The sequence below is a fragment of the Notamacropus eugenii genome, chromosome 3 (genome assembly GCF_028372415.1).
Source record: "Notamacropus eugenii isolate mMacEug1 chromosome 3, mMacEug1.pri_v2, whole genome shotgun sequence".
Lineage (NCBI taxonomy): Eukaryota > Metazoa > Chordata > Mammalia > Diprotodontia > Macropodidae > Notamacropus > Notamacropus eugenii.
The window spans coordinates 198,160,426-198,179,224 of record NC_092874.1 but is presented as its reverse complement, the minus strand read 5'-3'; the positions used below and the strand labels follow the sequence as shown (position 1 = coordinate 198,179,224).

The 18,799-nt window shown below is 40.6% G+C and overlaps 1 protein-coding gene across 1 annotated transcript; it reads left to right on the top strand.

Moving 5' to 3' along the window:
• Nucleotides 1–1,825: 1,825 nt before the first annotated feature.
• On the top strand, nucleotides 1,826–18,310 carry DDX47 (DEAD-box helicase 47). Its single transcript, XM_072653898.1, has 12 exons — nucleotides 1,826–1,996; nucleotides 3,594–3,687; nucleotides 11,152–11,340; nucleotides 11,577–11,648; nucleotides 11,869–11,987; nucleotides 14,581–14,652; nucleotides 14,747–14,863; nucleotides 15,582–15,728; nucleotides 16,309–16,446; nucleotides 17,051–17,121; nucleotides 17,435–17,564; nucleotides 17,947–18,310. Exons 1-12 carry the CDS (start codon nucleotides 1,907–1,909, stop codon nucleotides 18,082–18,084), a joined length of 1,377 nt encoding a protein of 458 aa, XP_072509999.1. The 5' UTR covers nucleotides 1,826–1,906; the 3' UTR covers nucleotides 18,085–18,310.
• Nucleotides 18,311–18,799: the final 489 nt, after the last annotated feature.

Genomic DNA, 18,799 nt, shown 5'->3' with positions numbered 1-18,799 from the left:
ATACTGATCTAAACCTAATTTCTGTCAAATTGCTTTCCAATTTTCCGATCAGTTTCTTTGGTTTATTATTTATTTTTTTCTAATTTTAAAATGTTTTTTAAAAATTCTTTTTTGAGTTCCAAATTCTTTCCTTTTCTCCAGTTACTCCCCTACCCAGCTACCCTTTATGCACATAAAGTCATGTAAAATATATTTCTGTATTAGATATATCACCAAAAAATGACAAAATTATATTTCAGTTTGTACCCAGAGTTCATTAGTATCAGAGAAAACTTGCTGTAAATGTCTTTCTCTCCCCCTACCCCATCCCCAGTTTCCTGCTCTCTTTCTGATTTTGGTTGTGTTAGTTCTGTTTATGCAAAACCTTTTTACTTTCATATAATCAAAATAATTCATTTTACTTTCCATGAGCCTCTCATCTCATGTTTGGTCATCAGCTTTTCCCTTAGATTTGACTGGTTCATTTTTCCATCCTTCCCTAATTTACTTATGATATCACCCTTTCTGTCTAAGCCATTTTGACCTCATTTTGGCATATAGTGTGAGATGCTAGTTTATGCCTAGTTTCTGGCAAGCTGCTTTTCAGTTTTCCCAGCAATTTTTGTTAAATGGTTAATTCTTGCCCCCAAAGCGTGGATCTTGGGGTTTACCAAATGCTAGACTGCTATGGTCCTTTGACTATTTTTTGACTGGTTGCTGTGTGTGAAGAATGTCCTTCATTCTCAAATAGCATGACATCGAGGTGATGACATGACTTGCAGTTGACTTTGAGTTGAGTGAGGGAGGGCTGTGCAAGGTCACCAGCCTCACTTTCTCCTCTATCTGGGTCCAGTGGCCTGATATTCATCAGGACGACTGGAGATGGCCCAGGATGCACTGGGAGACCCTGGCCCTTTCAGGCTAAGGTCTTATCACATTCTCACTTTGAGTGAGATACATCCATTCAATGAACTCAAGAGATGACCCCTTTAATTAAAAAAAAATCAAACTGGGAGAAGACCCTCAGGGTTCCTGGATAACAGAGAAACAGTTACTATTTGGTTATTTTGGTGGAGGAAGGTAGTTTGATCTTGACTCCTCACCAGAGACTGCACAGCAGGACTGCTAAGGCTGGGAATGGGGGGAGGATTCGTGGTTACTATGGTAACTGGCAGTCAGTGGAGGCCGCCCGCCACCAGGTGGCGCAGTGGGTAGAGCCCCTCCCCCCACAGGAAGGCTTGAATAATCTGTTTGCCTCATTTTCTCCATCTGTAAATGAGGCTAATCATTGTGGTTTAGTCGTTTCCAACTCTTCATGGGATTGTCCGTTGGCCATTTCCCACTCCAGCTCATTTTACAAGATAAGGAAACTGAGGCAAACAGGGCCAAGTGACTTGCCCAGGGTCACGCTGGTAGCAGGAGTCCGAGGCCGCATTTGAACTCCAGGCCCCGCGCTCCATCCACTGCGCCACCTAGCGGCCCCAGGATTGTTGTGGACGATTAAATGAGATACTTATGAACCGCTTTGCAAATCTTGCGCTATATAGGTGCCGACTTTATTAGGAAATCAGGTTGGGTTAGGCCTTGGGACAGAGGCCCCCTAACCCTTGACCCCTTTAGGGACCTTTCAAACAGGCCAATCTGTAGGGGTCCTTCCATTCACTTAAAAAAAAAAAAAAAAAGCTCTGGAGACAAGAAAGGCCTGCAAGGAATCTTCCTGCTATGTGGGCAGTGCCCTGAGAACAGACCAATCATCAGGCAGCACCGGGGAAGATGGTGGCCGAAAAGGAACAAGGAACTTCACTTCCCAGGATTGCGCGCGAGGGAGGGGTAGGGGGTAGGGAGGGGACGTAGAGGCCGAGAAGGAAGAGGAACTACATTTCCCAGGATCCCGTGCAGCGGCGTAATCTTCGAGCGCAAGATCAACATGGCGGCGGCCACGGAGCACGATTCTGGGGCCGGCTCGTCAGAACCAAAGGAGGCCGAAGTTCAGGAGATTAAAACGTTTAAAGACCTGGTAAGGGCGCGGGTGTGCCGCTTTTATTTATTCATTTTTCCTTTTTTATTTTTACATAGCCAGCTCCTGGATCAGAGCGTTCCAGGCTGGAAGGATCAGGTAGTCAGTCCGTAAACATTTATTAAGCACAATGCCTGGTACCAAGCCCCTCGTCTCAGGCCTTGGCCCAGGTCAGCACCAACTTCCTCGGTCTTGGAGCCTGGAGGAGACGTGGCTTTCCGAGCTCGACCCTGCCTGCTGGGGGTACGACCTCCGCGGGCATCGCCCGCCTTTCTGAAGGGGAAGGACAGGCGTCTGTCCCCTGTCTACTTTTGGGAATGGGTTGCACGAGCACCTTTCCCTCTTTAGGATGGTTATATCTAGGTCTGTGTATGTATTTGTGTGTGTGTATGAGATAAAGTGCATCCTAGATTCACGAGACAAGTGACAGAATTATCCTAGATGCATGAGAAAAATCGCATAATTATCGTATACGTGTGAGAATTATCCTAGATGTGCGAAATAGATTGTAGAATTGTCCTAAAGGAATTCTCATACGCATGTATCTATGTATCTCTGTATATATATATGTACACACACACACACACACACATATGGCATAAGTGTAAGAATGCTGTTGGTCAGTCTTTTTCCAGTTGTGTCTGCCTCTTCCTGTGAGCCCATTTGGGGTTTTCTTGACAGAGATACTGGAGTGGTTTGCCATATTCTTCTCCAGTTCATTTTACAGATGAAGAACCTGAAGCAAACGGGGTTAAGTGTCTTGGCCAAGGGTCATACAGCTAAGTGTTTGAGGCTGGATTTGAACTCAGAAGGGAGTCTTCCTGATTCCAGGCCCTATATTCACTGTGCCCCTTTGCTGCCTGAGGAAAAATTACAATGTATTCTATATGTGTTTATGGTATATCTAGGATACATTGTAACATGTGTGTATATGTATCTCTGTGTATGTATATATGTATATACATATAGATATTAATACATGTAGGAAAACCCCACAATTTAGCTTATGTGGGCATATAGGGCATAATATAAGAATACATATAGAATAAATCCAACCTTTATCCTATATGTGTACGTAGGGTATGAGTGTAAGAACCCTTAGCAGATAAATCTTCTGTTTTTCCTGTATATGTACACAGGGTATTTGCCTAAGGATACATATTGGATAAATTCTATATGTACACAGGGTATTTGCGTAAGGATACATATTGGATAAATTCACAATTTGTCCCGTATGTGTGTGTGTAAGGTATGAGTGTATAGGATAAATTGTAGATTTTTTCTGTATACATTCCTGTATGTGTGTGTGTGTCTCTCTGTACGTATATACACACACATATATACATATGTGTATAAAATGTACATACACAGATGTTTGTATGTAGTTCTTTATATGTTGTCTCCTCCATCAGATTGTGAGGCCCTTGAGAGCAGGGACTGTTTTTTTGCCTTTTCTAGTATCCTCTGCACCTAGCACATTGTAGGTGCTTAATAAATGCTTGTTGAGTGACTAAATTGAAGCCTGCTAAGCTAAATGTACAGGAAGGAAAAGAGTTTTGGGGGCAATGGCTAAAGTTTATTTTCTCTGAACTCAAAGGGTGTGACTGAGGTATTGTGTGATGCTTGTGACCAGTTGGGATGGAAGACGCCAACCAAAATCCAGATTGAAGCCATTCCCATGGCACTGGAAGGTAAGTTACAATGCAATAATATACAGTAAATAACAGAAAACAGCACAGAAAGGAAGGAGCTGTGGTCAGAATGTTCCCTCTTTTAATATCAGGTATTCTTAATGTGAGAGTCTGTGGACTTGTTATTAAAAATATTTGGGTAACTATTTTAAGATGATTGATTTCTTTAGTAATCTTATATATTTTATTTTATGCATTTAAAAACATTATCCCGAGAAGGGGTTCTTAGGCTTCATCAGACTGCCAAAGGGTTCCATGACACAAAAAACAGTTATGAACTCTTTCTCTAGGTCCATTCCTGTTAGATCTGAGAGAAGGGAAAAGCAATATAGGGAGTTCTTTAGGTCCCAGAAAGCAGATGGTGGGCTTTAAAAGGATACTTTTGTATTTCATACACAGAATAGTAAATCAAGGTTAGGATGATACAAAAATTCAACAAATTATGAATCACTTCTGTGCCAGGGGTTGGAAATGAGAATCCCAGCTTACTGCATTCTGTTTGGTGAATATGCTAGATAATATTTGCAGAGGCAAGAACTGAACAAAGTAGAAAAATTTGAGAAGAAAATACTTTTTCAAGGCAGTAACCCTGGGGAGGTGAGAGGTTGGCCTGTGACTTCTCTGCCTGGCCTTCTGATGCTGGTAGGGTGCAGGTCCTGTGATGGGAACAGCATGGAGACCTCACCGGCTCCCTGCATGCTTTGCTGACCCCAGGAAATTCCCACTTCATTATCTGTGATCATAAATGACATGCATATTTCATGTAAAATGTTGGTATTATGGTCACAAATATAAGAAGTTGTAGTAATTAAATATAAGGAGTTTTTTTCTTGTTGGCTGTATTGGAAGAAAAAATACGCACACTTACGCAGCATTTGAGATAAACAAAATTTGTTTCTATCTAGCTAAATAAGAGTGGTTTAGTGTCATCTACTATTAGTCTAAGTGCCCTGTCCAGTAGCTTTAATTGGAGAGACCAAGACACATATTAAATAGCATGAAATGATACATTCATTCAAGGAGTATTTATCAGTCACTTGTCTCTAGGCAGTGCACCCTCCTAGGTGCTGAGTAAAATATGAATAAGACGTGGTTCTTGTTTTTAGCTTTCAGTCTAGTAGGAAGATAAACACACATACATATACATACCCATAGACATATATATATACATACCCATAGACATATATATACATACATTCACTCATTTCTTTAGAAATTTTTAAGCACCTGCCTTAAGAGCATGCTACGTGGCTGGTAATATATATAGTTTAGAAGAGAGACTGTCCTACTTATACTCTAGTTGGAAGAATAGGTGAAAACTCAAATAACTGCAGTAGATATTACATGATGACTGAATTAGATAATTGTAAAAATAAAATACTAAGTGAGGTCTGGGGGAGATGATCATTCCTAATAAGGAGGATAAAGGAAAGTTTCACAGAAAAGGTAGCAGATGAAAGGATGAGTGGGAATTCCTAATCATAGTGGAGGAGGAACGATATTACTAGCATAGGGAACAGCATGAGCAAGAGCAAGGAGGTGGGAAGGTGCTCCTTCTGTTGGTAATGAAAAGTCACCTGATTTTGCTGTTTATGTTTATGCTCCACAGAGAGTGAGAAAAGACTGGAAATGTAGGGTGGCACCAGATTGTGGAGGGCCTTGAATATCAGACAAAGAAATTTTAATTAAACCACTGAATATTTTTGTGCATAATTTTCAATTCAATTCAGTGAACATTTATTAAGCACCTACTGTGTTCTAAGTACTGGGAATACAAATAAGAAAAAGAGAGTCTCAGGCCTCATGGAGCTCACAGTCTAAGGGGGGGAGACAATACATGAAGGTAGGCAGGATAGGTGGAGGGCACCAGGTTGTACCTGGTATTGAGGGCATCTTGTTTCATGGAGTGGCAACCAGGTAGAGTAGCACATGCAAAGTGGAATGAGCTGCAAGTCCAGTTTCTGCCTCTTTAAAGGAAGGCTTTGGGAGGAGTTTGGTACTTGGGCCCTCCTCTCACTGGGAAGAGGAAGCTGAGAGAAGTGGGGTCAAGGCTGGAGTCAGCAGCATGGTAATGAGATTAGAAGTGATGAGCTTATCCTAGGAGGGGCATCTTGTTCCATGGAATTGAAACCTGGCAGAGGAGCAGATACACAGTGGAGTGAGATAATGGGATTTGTGCATGAGAAAAATTGGTTCCGACAGCTATTTGTTTGTAGGGTGAAGATGCGAGAGAATATTAGACTGTTGCATTAAGGAGAAATGAGATTTTGTACAAGATTGGTGGAATTCAGGGAATGGGATGTGAGAAGAAAGGCTTAGACTTGAAAGCATGTGTTATATAATGCCAGGTAATTGAAAGGTTTGGTATGAAATAGTATACATAAAGAAATGTAATGAAATAATCGTTAAGCACTTATTAAGTACTTACTATGTGCTAGGTGTAGAGGATACAAAGAAAGAAAAATTCTTAAGGAGATTTCTTTCTAGTGGAGAAGACTACCTTTATAAAGCAGTACAAAAATAAATTCAGAATGTCCCAGAAGTCTTAATGCAGGTTTAAACTTTAACGACTTAACATTGCACTGGAACTTTTGGGATCTGCTGTACAGGGTAGATGGAAAATAACCTTAGAGGAGAAGGAAATCTCAACCATAAAGGCCTCCTAAAGAGGTAGAGCTTGAATTCAGCTTTAAAGGAGGCCAAGGATCTAAATGTTTGAGCTGAGGAGGGAGAGGATTCCAGGCATGGAGGACAACCAGTACAAATGCCCAAGGTGGAAGATGCAGTGCTCTGTGTAAGGAAAAAGATGTGTTAAAAGACTATAAAGATAGGAAGGGCCCACATTGTAAAGGGCTTTATATACAGCCAAAATGCCAAATCAAATGTAAGTTTGATTTTAGAGGCAAAAGAGAGCCATTGAGGTTTATTGAATGTAGTAAGGGAGGGCAACATGGTCAGACTTTGCATTTAGGAAAATCACTGACAAGTGTGGAGGATGGTTTGGGGTAGAGAGAGAGTTGGGGAGTTGATGAGTGTAATTAGGAGGCTTTGTAGTAGTCTAGGCAAGAGGTAATGAGGTCTTCCACTAGGGTGGTGGCTGTGTGAGTGGGGAGAGGGGAATATATGCAAGAGCTGTTGTAGAGAAAGAAATGACAAGATTTGGTAGTTGATGTGGAGTAAGGGAGAAGGAGGAGTTGATGACACTGAGATTATGAAATTGGCTGACTGGTGATATCTTTGATGGTAATAGTCAGTAATCACTCTTCTGGCCAGAAACCCTGAGAGTCTTCACCTCCCAATTTGATTTTTTTTTTTTTTAGTAGGCAAACTATGCCATCTTTTGCCTCGTTTCTTACCTAGCCTTAAATCACTGAATAGGTGTTACCTCAGACAAACTGAGACTTTAGTTTAAAAAGGCCAAGGTCTTCCACTGCATCCAGGGCCATCTCCAGGCACCCTGACTTATGTCTTACTACTAGAAGCAGATGATCCTGGAGAAGACAGTGAGGCTGACTTTGATCAACTCTGCCTCACTTAAATCCATCTCACTTGCAAGTAAAGACATCACCCTTCTGATATCATTAGTCCTCCTGTCTTGTGGGACAGACAACAAACGACAATAGTCCCTAAAGATTTATTAACCACCTACTGTGTGCCGGTCATTGCGCTAAATATTGGGGATACAAATAAGAGGAAAGATACCCCTTGCCCTTTAGGGACTTATAGCCTAATGGCAAAGACAGGACCCCAAAGGAAGCTGAGAAGGAGGAGTAGGAGCACTGAAGGGCTGGGGCACGATGTTGGCAGAGTTGAAACCAAGGAGACGAGCTAGGGAGGTCTGGAAGAGGAGTGGGTTTGGAGGGAAAGATAATGGATGGGAAAGTTTGAAATGCCCACTAAGCAGTTGGTGATGGGAGAATGAAGAGCGGGGGAGGGACCAGGGCTGGATATTTACATCTGGTAGTTGTGAGCATAGATGTGGTGATTAAATTCAGGAGAGTTGAAGAGGCCACCAAGAATGGAGAGAAGAGAGGGCCTTGGTTATGGTCTGGGGGTACGACAGAGGGAGCACAATACTCATGAATGTCCAGCAAAGGATACTGAAGAGAGTAATGGAGTGGAGCCGGTATTCGACAGTATCAAGTGCAGCAGAGATAATGAGCACTGAGGAAAGACCATCTGTTCTGGCCTTCGAGAGATCATTGGGACTTCCAGCCAAGATGTCTCCCCAGAGAGAGACACATACCTACTCCAGAAAAGCCTTGAAGTCCACGCCATAAATCCAATGAGAAATGAGTGATTTCTCTCCAGAAATACCAGAGGAGCTTGCCAGGAGCAAGAGTGGAGAGGGGACCTGCTAGCAAAGCCAGGAACAGAACAGGGCTGAAAAGGCAGTGGACTAAGTAGCGGAATAAGACACACGGTTTTTGGATGTGGCCAGTGTGGGAAATTTTTCCCCTGACAATGTGAATTCATTGTAAGTGTTTTGTGCAATATTTCTTTTCATTGGGCAGGAAAAGGAAGGAGAGAGAGAGAGAGAGAGAATTGTGGAAGGGAGACAAAAGAAATGTTTGAACAAACTATTCGCTGTTGTCTCTTCCTTTTCTCCAGGTTCTCCTTGTCCAGGCCTAAACCTCTATTTGTGTTCTTGATCCCATTCCCTTCCTTCTCTGTGATGTTCTTGCCTCTGCCAATGCTGGTCAGCTTCTCCGCAGCTTAGTCTTAGAGAGTTGCTTAAAACATTAAGATATCGGAGGACTTGCCCAGGATGACACAGTCATTGTGTGTCATCAGAGGTGGTTTTCCTACCTCTGATACTGGCTTTGTCCTGCTGCTCCCTGCTGCCTTTCCTACACGAATAATGCCCACATCTTTACAGCCAGCCCTGATTTCTTGCCAGAGCTGCACTTCTGTATTGTCAACTGCTTGGATGCTCCCTTGCATCTCAAACTCCACCTGTACAAAATAGAATAGCTTATCTCCTACCTTCTGCACCCAGCCCTATTCTCTTCCAAATTTCTCCATTGATCTTCTGGATGGCACCATCCCAGTCACTCAGGTTTGCAACCTTGGAGTCATCTTTGACTCTATCTCTCTCTATCCAATCATTTGCCCAATTTTATTGATTCTTCTTTTACGGGATGGCAGCTAGTTGGCACAGTGGATAGAGTGCTTTGGAGTCAGAAAGACCTGAGTTCAAATTTTGCCTCAGATGCTTACTAGTTGTATGACCCCTATCCAGGTCACTTCACTTAAAGTCACTATCTTCCTCAGTTTGCTCATCTTTAAAATAGGGATAAGGATGGCATCTACTCCCCAGGTTTGTTGTGAAGTGCTATATAAGTACTAGCTGCTGCTACTATTACTATTACTACAACATCTTCACATTCATTCCCTTCTCTTTACTCTCACAGCAACCCTTAGCCTATTTCAGGCCTTCATGACCCCTTGACTGGATTAGTATAATAGTCTCCTAATTAGAGACTCTTTCTGTTTCTATTCTCTCCCTTCTCCAGTCATCTAGCTGCCAAGTTAATGTTTGTAAAGCAGATGTGATTCTGTCACTCTCGCTTGCTCCAAAACTCTTCCGTATTTTCTTTTCATCTCTAGATTAAAGTTCAAACTCTTCAGCCTGTCATGCACAGAGCCCTATGGTGTGACTTCCTGCTATATTCCCCATCCTGTACCCCAAGTTCTAACCAAGTTGGCTTTACTAGCTGGTTCCTGAAGCTGAAATCTCCTGTTTGAGGGTCTTTGCACAGGTGGCTCTTCTTTCCTGTAATGTTCCCCTTTATCTCTGCTGCTTTGAATCCCTTAGTTCTTTAAAGGCTAAGACTCATCTCTCATCACCTCCATGAAGCCTTTCCCATTGTGCACCTCCCCCCCCCCTCAGATCACCCTATGTTAATTTACTTGTGCATAATTTTACATGGTGCATCCATCAGTTGGATTAGGGTAAGAACTATTTCATTTTTGTCTTGGTGTCTCTAGTAGGTACTTTCTAAATGTTACTTGAGGTGAATTGAATTAAATTTCTTGTTCTTACTACCCCTCTCCTTTATTGTTACTCCTGTGCTTACAAACATTGAGTTCCTATTGTGTAATGATTATAGACTTCTTATCTGGTCCCTCAAGTCTGTCTGCAGTCCGGCTTTTCAGTTTACCTTTCTAGTCTCATTTTTCACTACTCATGTCCAAGGGTGTTAGACTACTGGTACTATTCGTTGTTTCTCATTCTCCTTGTTCTTTCTAAGTACTCCAGACTTGAATAGGTTCTCCTTTCCCCTTCCCCACTTGTTGAGATACTTCCCTTCAGAGCCCAGCCCCAGGTGTTACCTCCAGGAATGCTTCTATCATATTTCTCTTCACAATCTTTCTTCCTTATCTATTGAAGTCTCCTTTGCTCTCATCACATTCTATTATAGCTGTTTGTGTCCATGTTCTATTAGTTTGTAAGCTCCTAGAAAGCAACAGCTGTATCTTATTTCAATTTTGTATCCATTGTTTTGCACTTCTTTAATTGAATTGACTAGAGTACATCTGGAATACTGTGCTCAGTTCTAATTTCCATCTATGAAGAGGGTTATCATCCAACTAGAGGGCCTCTTAGAAGACTATAAGTGGAATGTGAAGGGTCTGGAGATTGGGTGATATGCAGAACAGAGGTTCTTTAAAAGAGAAAAGTTAGATGGGACATAATAATTTTTAAAAGAAGGGCTGTCCTGTAGAGGAGAAATTGGATACACTCTTTGTAGGTCTAGAGAAACAATAACTATTTTTTTTAAATGAGGTTGCACTAAGAACCAGATGGCACTTGGATTTGGCTCTTTGGCAGTACTCTGCTGACCCTCTCCTCTAGAGCATTAGTAGAGATCTAGGGAATAGAAGTTTTAGTAAGACAGGTTTAGATTTTGTGGGTAAGAGCTTTTAACAATTAAAGTTATCTAAGATGTATTGGAATACACTCCTGGTTAATATAAGTATCCAAGCAGAAGCTGGACGATCATATTCCAGAGTTATACAGGGGATTCTCACATTCACTAGGAGGTTGTACTAGATTAGTGATGACAACCTCAGATAGAAATAGGGCCTTTAAACCGTACATCCTTATGGGCTGCATATTGATTTAGAAGACCACATGCCAACATTATCTATGCTGTATTACATTTTTATTTATTTTGTTAGATATTTTCCATTTCCATTTTAATCTGGTTTGGGCTGTACTTGGGAGTGTTGTGCAAGTTTGACACTTTTGTGTTAGATGATCTTCAAGTAAAGTTCTGTGATGTAATAATCAAGGAACATTTGTGAGCACTATTTCTAGGAAAAGAAGATAAATAAGAGACCTGGGTAATCCCAGTCTGAAATTACTTATTCCTTAACATGTAAACTGACATACTTTCTAAAGCAGAGCTAAAATTCTTCTATCCACCAACTAAAGTTTAAACTATTGTCTTCTTGTAGGTCGTGATATCATTGGCCTGGCAGAAACAGGCTCTGGAAAAACAGGGGCCTTTGCTCTGCCCATTCTGAATGCTTTGCTAGAGACACCACAACGTTTTTTTGCTCTGGTTCTCACCCCGACTCGGGAACTGGCCTTTCAGATCTCAGAGCAGTTTGAAGCCTTGGGGTCTTCCATTGGAGTTGAATGTGGTGAGTGAACAAAGAAGAGATGTAATAGTAACAGTGACAGGACACACTGAAACGGTATGAAAAAGGACAGCGGGAGGAAATATTAATTTAGTATTAGGTGATAGTAGCTGATTGGTAGCTTAAAATTATAGTTTTGTTTAAACCCAAGAGAAAATATTAGGAAATCATTTGTAATCGATTTTAAATTAACCATACAGCTTCTTCTTCTGCTAACTCCATGTTCTTTCTTTCTGTAGCTGTAATTGTGGGTGGAATTGATAGTATGTCCCAGTCTTTGGCCTTGGCAAAAAAACCCCATGTGATAATAGGTAAGCTGCTCTTTGTGTTTGTAGGACACGACTAGAGGTGGAGTGGGCTGGTGATGATGGTGGAGGGGGGAGTCTCTTATTTTCTTGGGGTCTTGAGGAATATCAGGATTATTGTAGTCTTTGTCCCTCTGAATTCTTTTGTGCATTACAGTTAATTCTCTTCACCCTCTTTTGGTTTTTTTGAATTTACTCATTTTCTCCTTCAAACCTTTCCTGGTAGCCACACCTGGCCGCCTGATTGACCACTTGGAAAACACAAAAGGTTTCAACTTGCGAGCCCTCAAGTACTTGGTCATGGATGAAGCAGATCGAATATTGAATATGGACTTTGAGACAGAGGTGAGTTTACTTTGTAGTTTTTCATCTCTTCTGAAGAGTTAGGCAGTTAGGATAAAGGCCCTGAATTTTAAAAATATACATATTATTAAACACCTTTTGTGTCTAGAGTAGAGTACAAGGTTCTGTGTTCCCAGTCCACTCAATTTTGGATCTTTGTTATCTGTTTTACCTTTTCACCTCTTCCAAATTGAAAACATTCTAGCTTTCTAATTTCTCTTAGAATTTAGCCTCAGTACTGTGGCCATGAGCTAATATTTGTGTATGTTTATGTTGAGAACTATATTAACTGTATTTTCTTTCACATTCTGTTTAAGTAAGACTTCTTAGACACATTCTGGAAAATCTCTTCTTTTACCTCGATATTACATCTTAAAGTGCATGGTAACCATTATATGTCCCTATTGATGATGATGATAATTGATAAGCACAATTGATAAAAAAGAAAATTAAGCACCTACTACGTGTCAGGCACTGTGCTAGACAATGGAGATATAAAAAAAATGAAACAATCCCTATTCTTGGGGAGCTTACATTCTAATGTATAGAATAAATGTAAAGGGAATAAATACAGGGTGGCCCAAAAGTGCAGTTTAAAACTTTACTGTCTTACATAGACTTTTAGGCCTCCTTGTATAAGGCAGTTAAACAGGGAAGAATAGTCTAGAGACCATGCCTCTTCAACTGCTCAAGTGATCATATACATGCTGGCTGAGGCTTTTCCTGAGTTCTTTCCTTGCAGTGACTGTTTTGCAATCGATGTTTGTCTACAAGCATTTATTAAGTACCTGCTTTGTGCCAGGCACTGTAGTGGGCACCAGGGAGACAATACCCAAATACCTATTTTCAAAGGGCTTACATACTATTAAAGGATACAGCATCTACATACATAATTTTTTATAGAATTAATACAAAATAAATGCAAGGCAGTCAAATTCAGAGTTATTAGAGATGGATGTATGGAGGGCAGGATCAGGAGAGACTTCATGTAGAAGAGAGTATTTGAGTTGCTTCTTGAAGGAAATGAAAGTTATCCTTTGAGGGAGAGGTGAGGAAGGACTGCATTCCAGACATGGGTTGGCTAATGAAAAGCCTGGTAGGCACAAGACCGAATGCTATGTGTAAGGAACATAGTTTCACTGGATTATAAAATATAGTGTAGTGTAGAGTATAATAGTGTATGGAGAGACTGGAAAGAATGTTGGGGCCAGGTTGTGAAGGGTTTTCAAAGGTGACCAAAAGGATTTACATTTGATCCTAGAGGCAATAGAAAGCTATTGGAATTTGTTGAATAGGGGAGGGACATGTTCACATCTGTACTTAAGAAAAATCTCTTTTTCAGCAGGGAGTAAGGTAGACTGGAGGGGAGAGAGATGCAGCAGGAGACCAGTTAGGAGGCCATTGCAGTCATCTAGGCGAGGGGTAAAGAGGGTCTGAGCATTGTTGCTCTGTGACTAGTGAGAAGGGATCAGGTGTGAGACACATTGTGTAATTAGAAATGGTAAGATCTGGCAACTGATTGGAGATACTGATTGAAGAAGAATAAAGAGTTGAGAATACAACTGGAGTTATGAATCTGGGAGCTTGCAAGGATGGTGATATCTTGCATAGAAACAAATTTGGTAGAGGAGTGGGTTTTGGAGAAAAGTTAACGAGTCATATTTTGTACATGTTGTGCTTGAATCATCTCTGGAACAATTTGAAATACCTACAAGACAGTGGTTTAGGACTGAATCTCAGAGAAGACACTGGTTTTGAAAATATAAGTCGAGGAGTTATATACATACATAAATAAATAGAGATCAGAATTATACTCTTATATCCATGGAAGTTGATGAAATCACAAAGATGACATTAAGAGGAGAGAAAATGGCTCAAGACAGATTTTTTTTTTTAAATATTGTATTTTTATGTTTATAAAATGCTTCAAATACATTTTTGCATTTGGGCTTTACAACTCTGCAAGGTTCGTACTATTATGAGGTCAGTTATTATCCTCATTTTACAAATGAGGAAACTGAGGCTAATGATAACTGTGGTGCAGAGCTCTGGGCCTTGAGTCAGGAAAACCTGAAGTTCAGATCCAGCCTCAGACACTAGCTGTGTGACCTTGGGCAAGTCACTTAATCTCTGATTGCGTGACAGAAGGATCCACTGAATCCACTGAAGAAGGAAAGGGCAAACCACTTTTTGCCAAGAGAACCCCATAGATAGTTGCTCCTGCAGAGTCAGAAATGACTGGTAAACTGAACAGAATGGTCAAACAGCTAGCAAATGTCAGAGGCAGGTTTAGATTATGGGTGTTCCTGATAGGAACTTTCTCTAAGGCATAACCTCTCTAATTGTCCTTGAGCAGATACGTGCATGCTGTTTTGTCTTTTCTCATAGATAAACTCTAGGAGTCATTTGTTTATCACTTTCTTTTCCCAATGACCAGTACACAATATGGTGTTGGTCATCTGTTGCACCTCCTTTCATTTCCCAGTTGCAAGGTCCCGGCACTTGTGAGAAGACAGTTATGAACTGCTGTGCTGAGGAGAGTAGCCAAGGGGCAGGCCAAGGGCTTAATTCATGTTCTTCTTTAATTATACTGTAGGTTGACAAGATTCTGAAACTAATTCCCCGAGATCGGAAAACATTTCTCTTCTCTGCTACCATGACCAAGAAGGTGAATCTTGTTTTGCATATTTACCCATGAATTGACTTATAAAGTAGACTTGATGCAGGAATCAATGTTCCTAATTTTGGTTTTATTTATTCAGGTGCAAAAACTTCAGCGAGCAGCTCTGAAGAATCCTGTGAAATGTGCTGTGTCTTCCAAATACCAGACTGTTGAGAAACTACAACAATATTACCTCTTTATTCCCTCCAAATTTAAGGTCTCTATTTCTCTCCTTCTGTCACCCTAGTTTTTAGCTGTGATAAATTGTTAATTTTTGATGATCTGTGTTCAGTGAGTAGATGTTGTTCTAAATTGTAGAATAATTTGTATTTAGCTTTGGAATTCATTTTATACTTACATTATTGTCATGGCATTTGTAAATGTTTGTGGGAAGTGGCAGTTCAAAAGGAGTGTTGAAAATTGGCCAGCCACCCATGCTGATGCTGTCTCTACTTTTCCCAACTCAGGCTGCTTATAGATATCACCTCTTATAATTTTAGCATACTAGTCATAGTAAAGTTAGCTTCTCTTTCTAAGCTTATTGTGTCGCTTGATATGCCCACAGGAAGAAAAGAGTAATTACAAACTGATTTAAAAGGCCTTTCCTGGTACCTAAATGTGATTACCAGGAAGGAAATCTCAAACAATGCCCTCTCTACTGCTAGAATATACGTAAGAAATAAATTGTTAATGATGCCATTAAAAAAATTGAAAGGAAAGCAGAATGCCTTCCTGTCCACCCCTACTCATGAATGAGAGCTCAGGTTTAAGTAAGAACCAGCTATATGCTTTTGTCTGTTTCAGTCTTAGGAATATGATTTACAGATGGAACGGACCTTGGAGGTTTTGATTTTCCTGTCCAACAGTTCAAATATGTAAGTCATCAATTTTGTTTCCCAATCCTTACCACTTATCTCATTTTGTGTGACCTCTAGGATAGCTACCTGGTTTATATTCTGAATGAATTAGCAGGAAATTCCTTCATGGTATTCTGTAGCACTTGTAACAACACTCAGAGAACAGCCTTGCTACTCCGAAATCTTGGATTCACTGCCATCCCTCTCCATGGACAGATGAGTCAGGTATGTTTCTAGTCTCTCACTTTTAAATCCATCCTCCATACTGCTGCCATATTAATATTCCTAAGACACAGTCCTGACCATTTCTTTCCTCTGTTTAAAAAAAAAATCTTTATTGGTTCCCTCTTATGATTTCTTGGTTACTCAGCTAGATTTTTAAAAATGTTAATAGCTGTCTACAGAAATCTTCTAATATACAAAGAACCAAAAGGAGATTGTATATGAAACTGGACTTCTGTTATATACAGTTTCTTTCTGTTAAGTGTATATTAAATTTTACCAAGAGAGGAGAAAAAATTCCCTTGGTTGTGTTTCCTTCTGAATTTTATTTTCTTTTTAAATTTTTATGCCTTCTTCTATTGTAAATGCCTTTTTCTTTCCCTTGTGTAATCCTTGTCACGTTCCACTAACTCTTTCCCTTCCCTTTCCTCTACCCTATATAATAAATCGTCCCTTGTATCATGTATCTATACTAAGTTGATTTCTACTTGGTTCTTGTGTTCTGTGCTTCTGTTTACACATTTCAGTGTCTCACTTTCTCTTCTTGTCACTTGCATAATCTCATGTCTTTTCATTTTTCTAGAATAAACGCCTGGGATCTCTTAATAAATTTAAGGCAAAAGCAAGATCCATTCTGCTTGCCACTGATGTAGCAAGTCGAGGTCTGGACATTCCCCATGTGGATGTCGTAGTCAACTTTGACATCCCCACCCATTCCAAGGTAAATTATGTTGAATTGCTGCTTCAGTTTAAATAACGTTTCTAAATGGAAGTATTTTCTGATTTCCCTATTAGTAAATGTTAAAAAAATAGGAAAGGAACAGTTGTAGAGCAAGAAAAAACTAAGTCAAGTCAACAGGCATTTGTCAAGTTCTTACTATGTGCTAAAAAAAGTTAGTCAAGGTCATAGTTGGAGAGTCCTTACTGTGAGGGTACAAGAGTGAGTTAGCAAAGGTTTCACCCATGCTAGCTTCAGGCAACCACCATTTCTTTAGAGGAGCAAGCAGAATGTTGGGTTTTAATTTGGGATTTTCAGTTTCTCATAGTTTTGAACATAATTTATAGATTGTCATCATGCAAAAAAGAAGGGTAAATGGGGCTCTAGGTCACTACCTTTGTAATGACTTTATGAGGAACCAAAAAAGGCTAAGTAGATGCTGGGTCTAGAAACACAGTGCCAAGCCAGTTTGCCCTTTTGTAATAGGGATTCTCCTTTCTCTCCTAGTTTGGGATTAGACTGTTTTTCTTACACCTGGTTTCATTTATTCCTCTCGGTGTTGGTGTAGTTTTTGCTCTTGATAGAAATTCTTTTTTTTTTTTGTTAGGATTACATCCATCGAGTGGGTCGAACAGCTCGTGCTGGGCGCTCTGGCAAGTCAATCACCTTTGTCACACAGTAAGCAATCCTACTTTCCTTGAGCCCCTAGAACCAAAGAACTCATACTTTTCCATCTGCTTTGGGAATACTTGAAACATCCTCTTCATTTCTTAATCTCTTTTGAGAAGCAGAGAATCTTACATGCATTTGTGCCTTTGTAGAAGGGTGGTATGTTTGTTATTTGAAAGAAAGAAGGTAAACATTCTCATGGGCATTGCAAGGGATTTTTATTTGACTTGTACTTGGAATGGAGGAACTGAGTCTTAGACTTTGGGGTCAGTTTTGAGTCTCAGATGATCCATAGTCATACCGATTTCCTTTTTTTTTGCAGGTATGATGTGGAACTCTACCAGCGTATAGAACACCTAATTGGGAAGAAACTTCCTGCCTTCCCAACTCAGGAAGAAGAGGTCATGCTGCTGACAGAGCGTGTGGCAGAAGCCCAGAGATTTGCCCGCATGGTATGGAACTTTCTATCTTTTTCTCTTCAATATGTATCAAACCAGATTTTATCCTTTAGTGAAGAAACTCTAAACTGAGGTGGGGAACTTGTGGCCCTGAGGCTACATGTGGCCCTCTAGGTCCTCAAGTGCAGCCCTTTGCCTGAATCCAAACAAATTTCTTCTGGGAAGTTTGGATTCAGTCTAAGGGCCATACTTGAGGGCCTGAGGCCACAGGTTCCCCACCTCTGGTCTAGACCAAGATTCATCCTTGGAAGTGTTAATTACCCACCTGGGATTTTTTCCTTGGAGGGATGGAAAATAATAGTTAGTCAGGGAAGGTTGTGAGGTAATTAGAATGCAAATGTAACATCTTTCCTGCCCCTCCCCCCTTTTTTTGTAGGAGATGAGGGAGCAAGGAGAGAAGAGAAAACGTTCGAGAGAGGACAAAGATGATGATGACACAGAAAATGCCCTGGGTGTAAGAAACAAGGTCGCTGGAGGGAAGATGAAGAAGAGGAAGGGCCAGCGGCCACGTTAATAGAGACTTGCTTTTGATACATTTTTGTTAAAGAAGACTTCATCAAGAAAGAAACCCCGCCAACAACGCTCTTCAGATTCAGACTTTCCAGGCCTGAACCGAGACTCTCTAACTACACAAGTGCTAATTCTCTGCTGATGTTTTATTACAGAATGTTTTTTTCTCAAAATGGCTGATTCCTATTTGCTGCTGTGCCATACACAAGCTTAAGCTCTTGCTCTTGTGACATGAGTAGTGTACATTTATTTCCTCCCTTTTCTTCCTCTTCTCCCTGCCTTTCCTGATGATTCCCAGATCTGCACAATCAGGTCTAGAACTCCAGTCACACATCATCAGTGGGAATTCTGGAAATCTTTGCCTAGATGTCCCATTGTCATTTCACACTGAATGTCGAAATTGGAACTCATTTTCTCCCAAAGCCATCCTTCCTCCAAACTTACTATTTCTTTTAAGGGGTCATGGTCTTTTCTTTCAACTAGATTCATAGCCTTGTTGTTTACCTTCACTCTCAGTGACCTAATCAAGTTATCAAGTCTTGGTCGTATATGGGGATTCTTAACCTGGGGTCCACAGGGTGGATGGGGGAAAATTTGCATCTTTATTTTTACTAACCTCTAAATGAAATTTACATTTCCTTTGATTATGAAATGTAGGCAACAACCATTATCCCTAGGAGGGCTCCATAGGCTTCACCAGACTGCCAAAGGGATCTGTG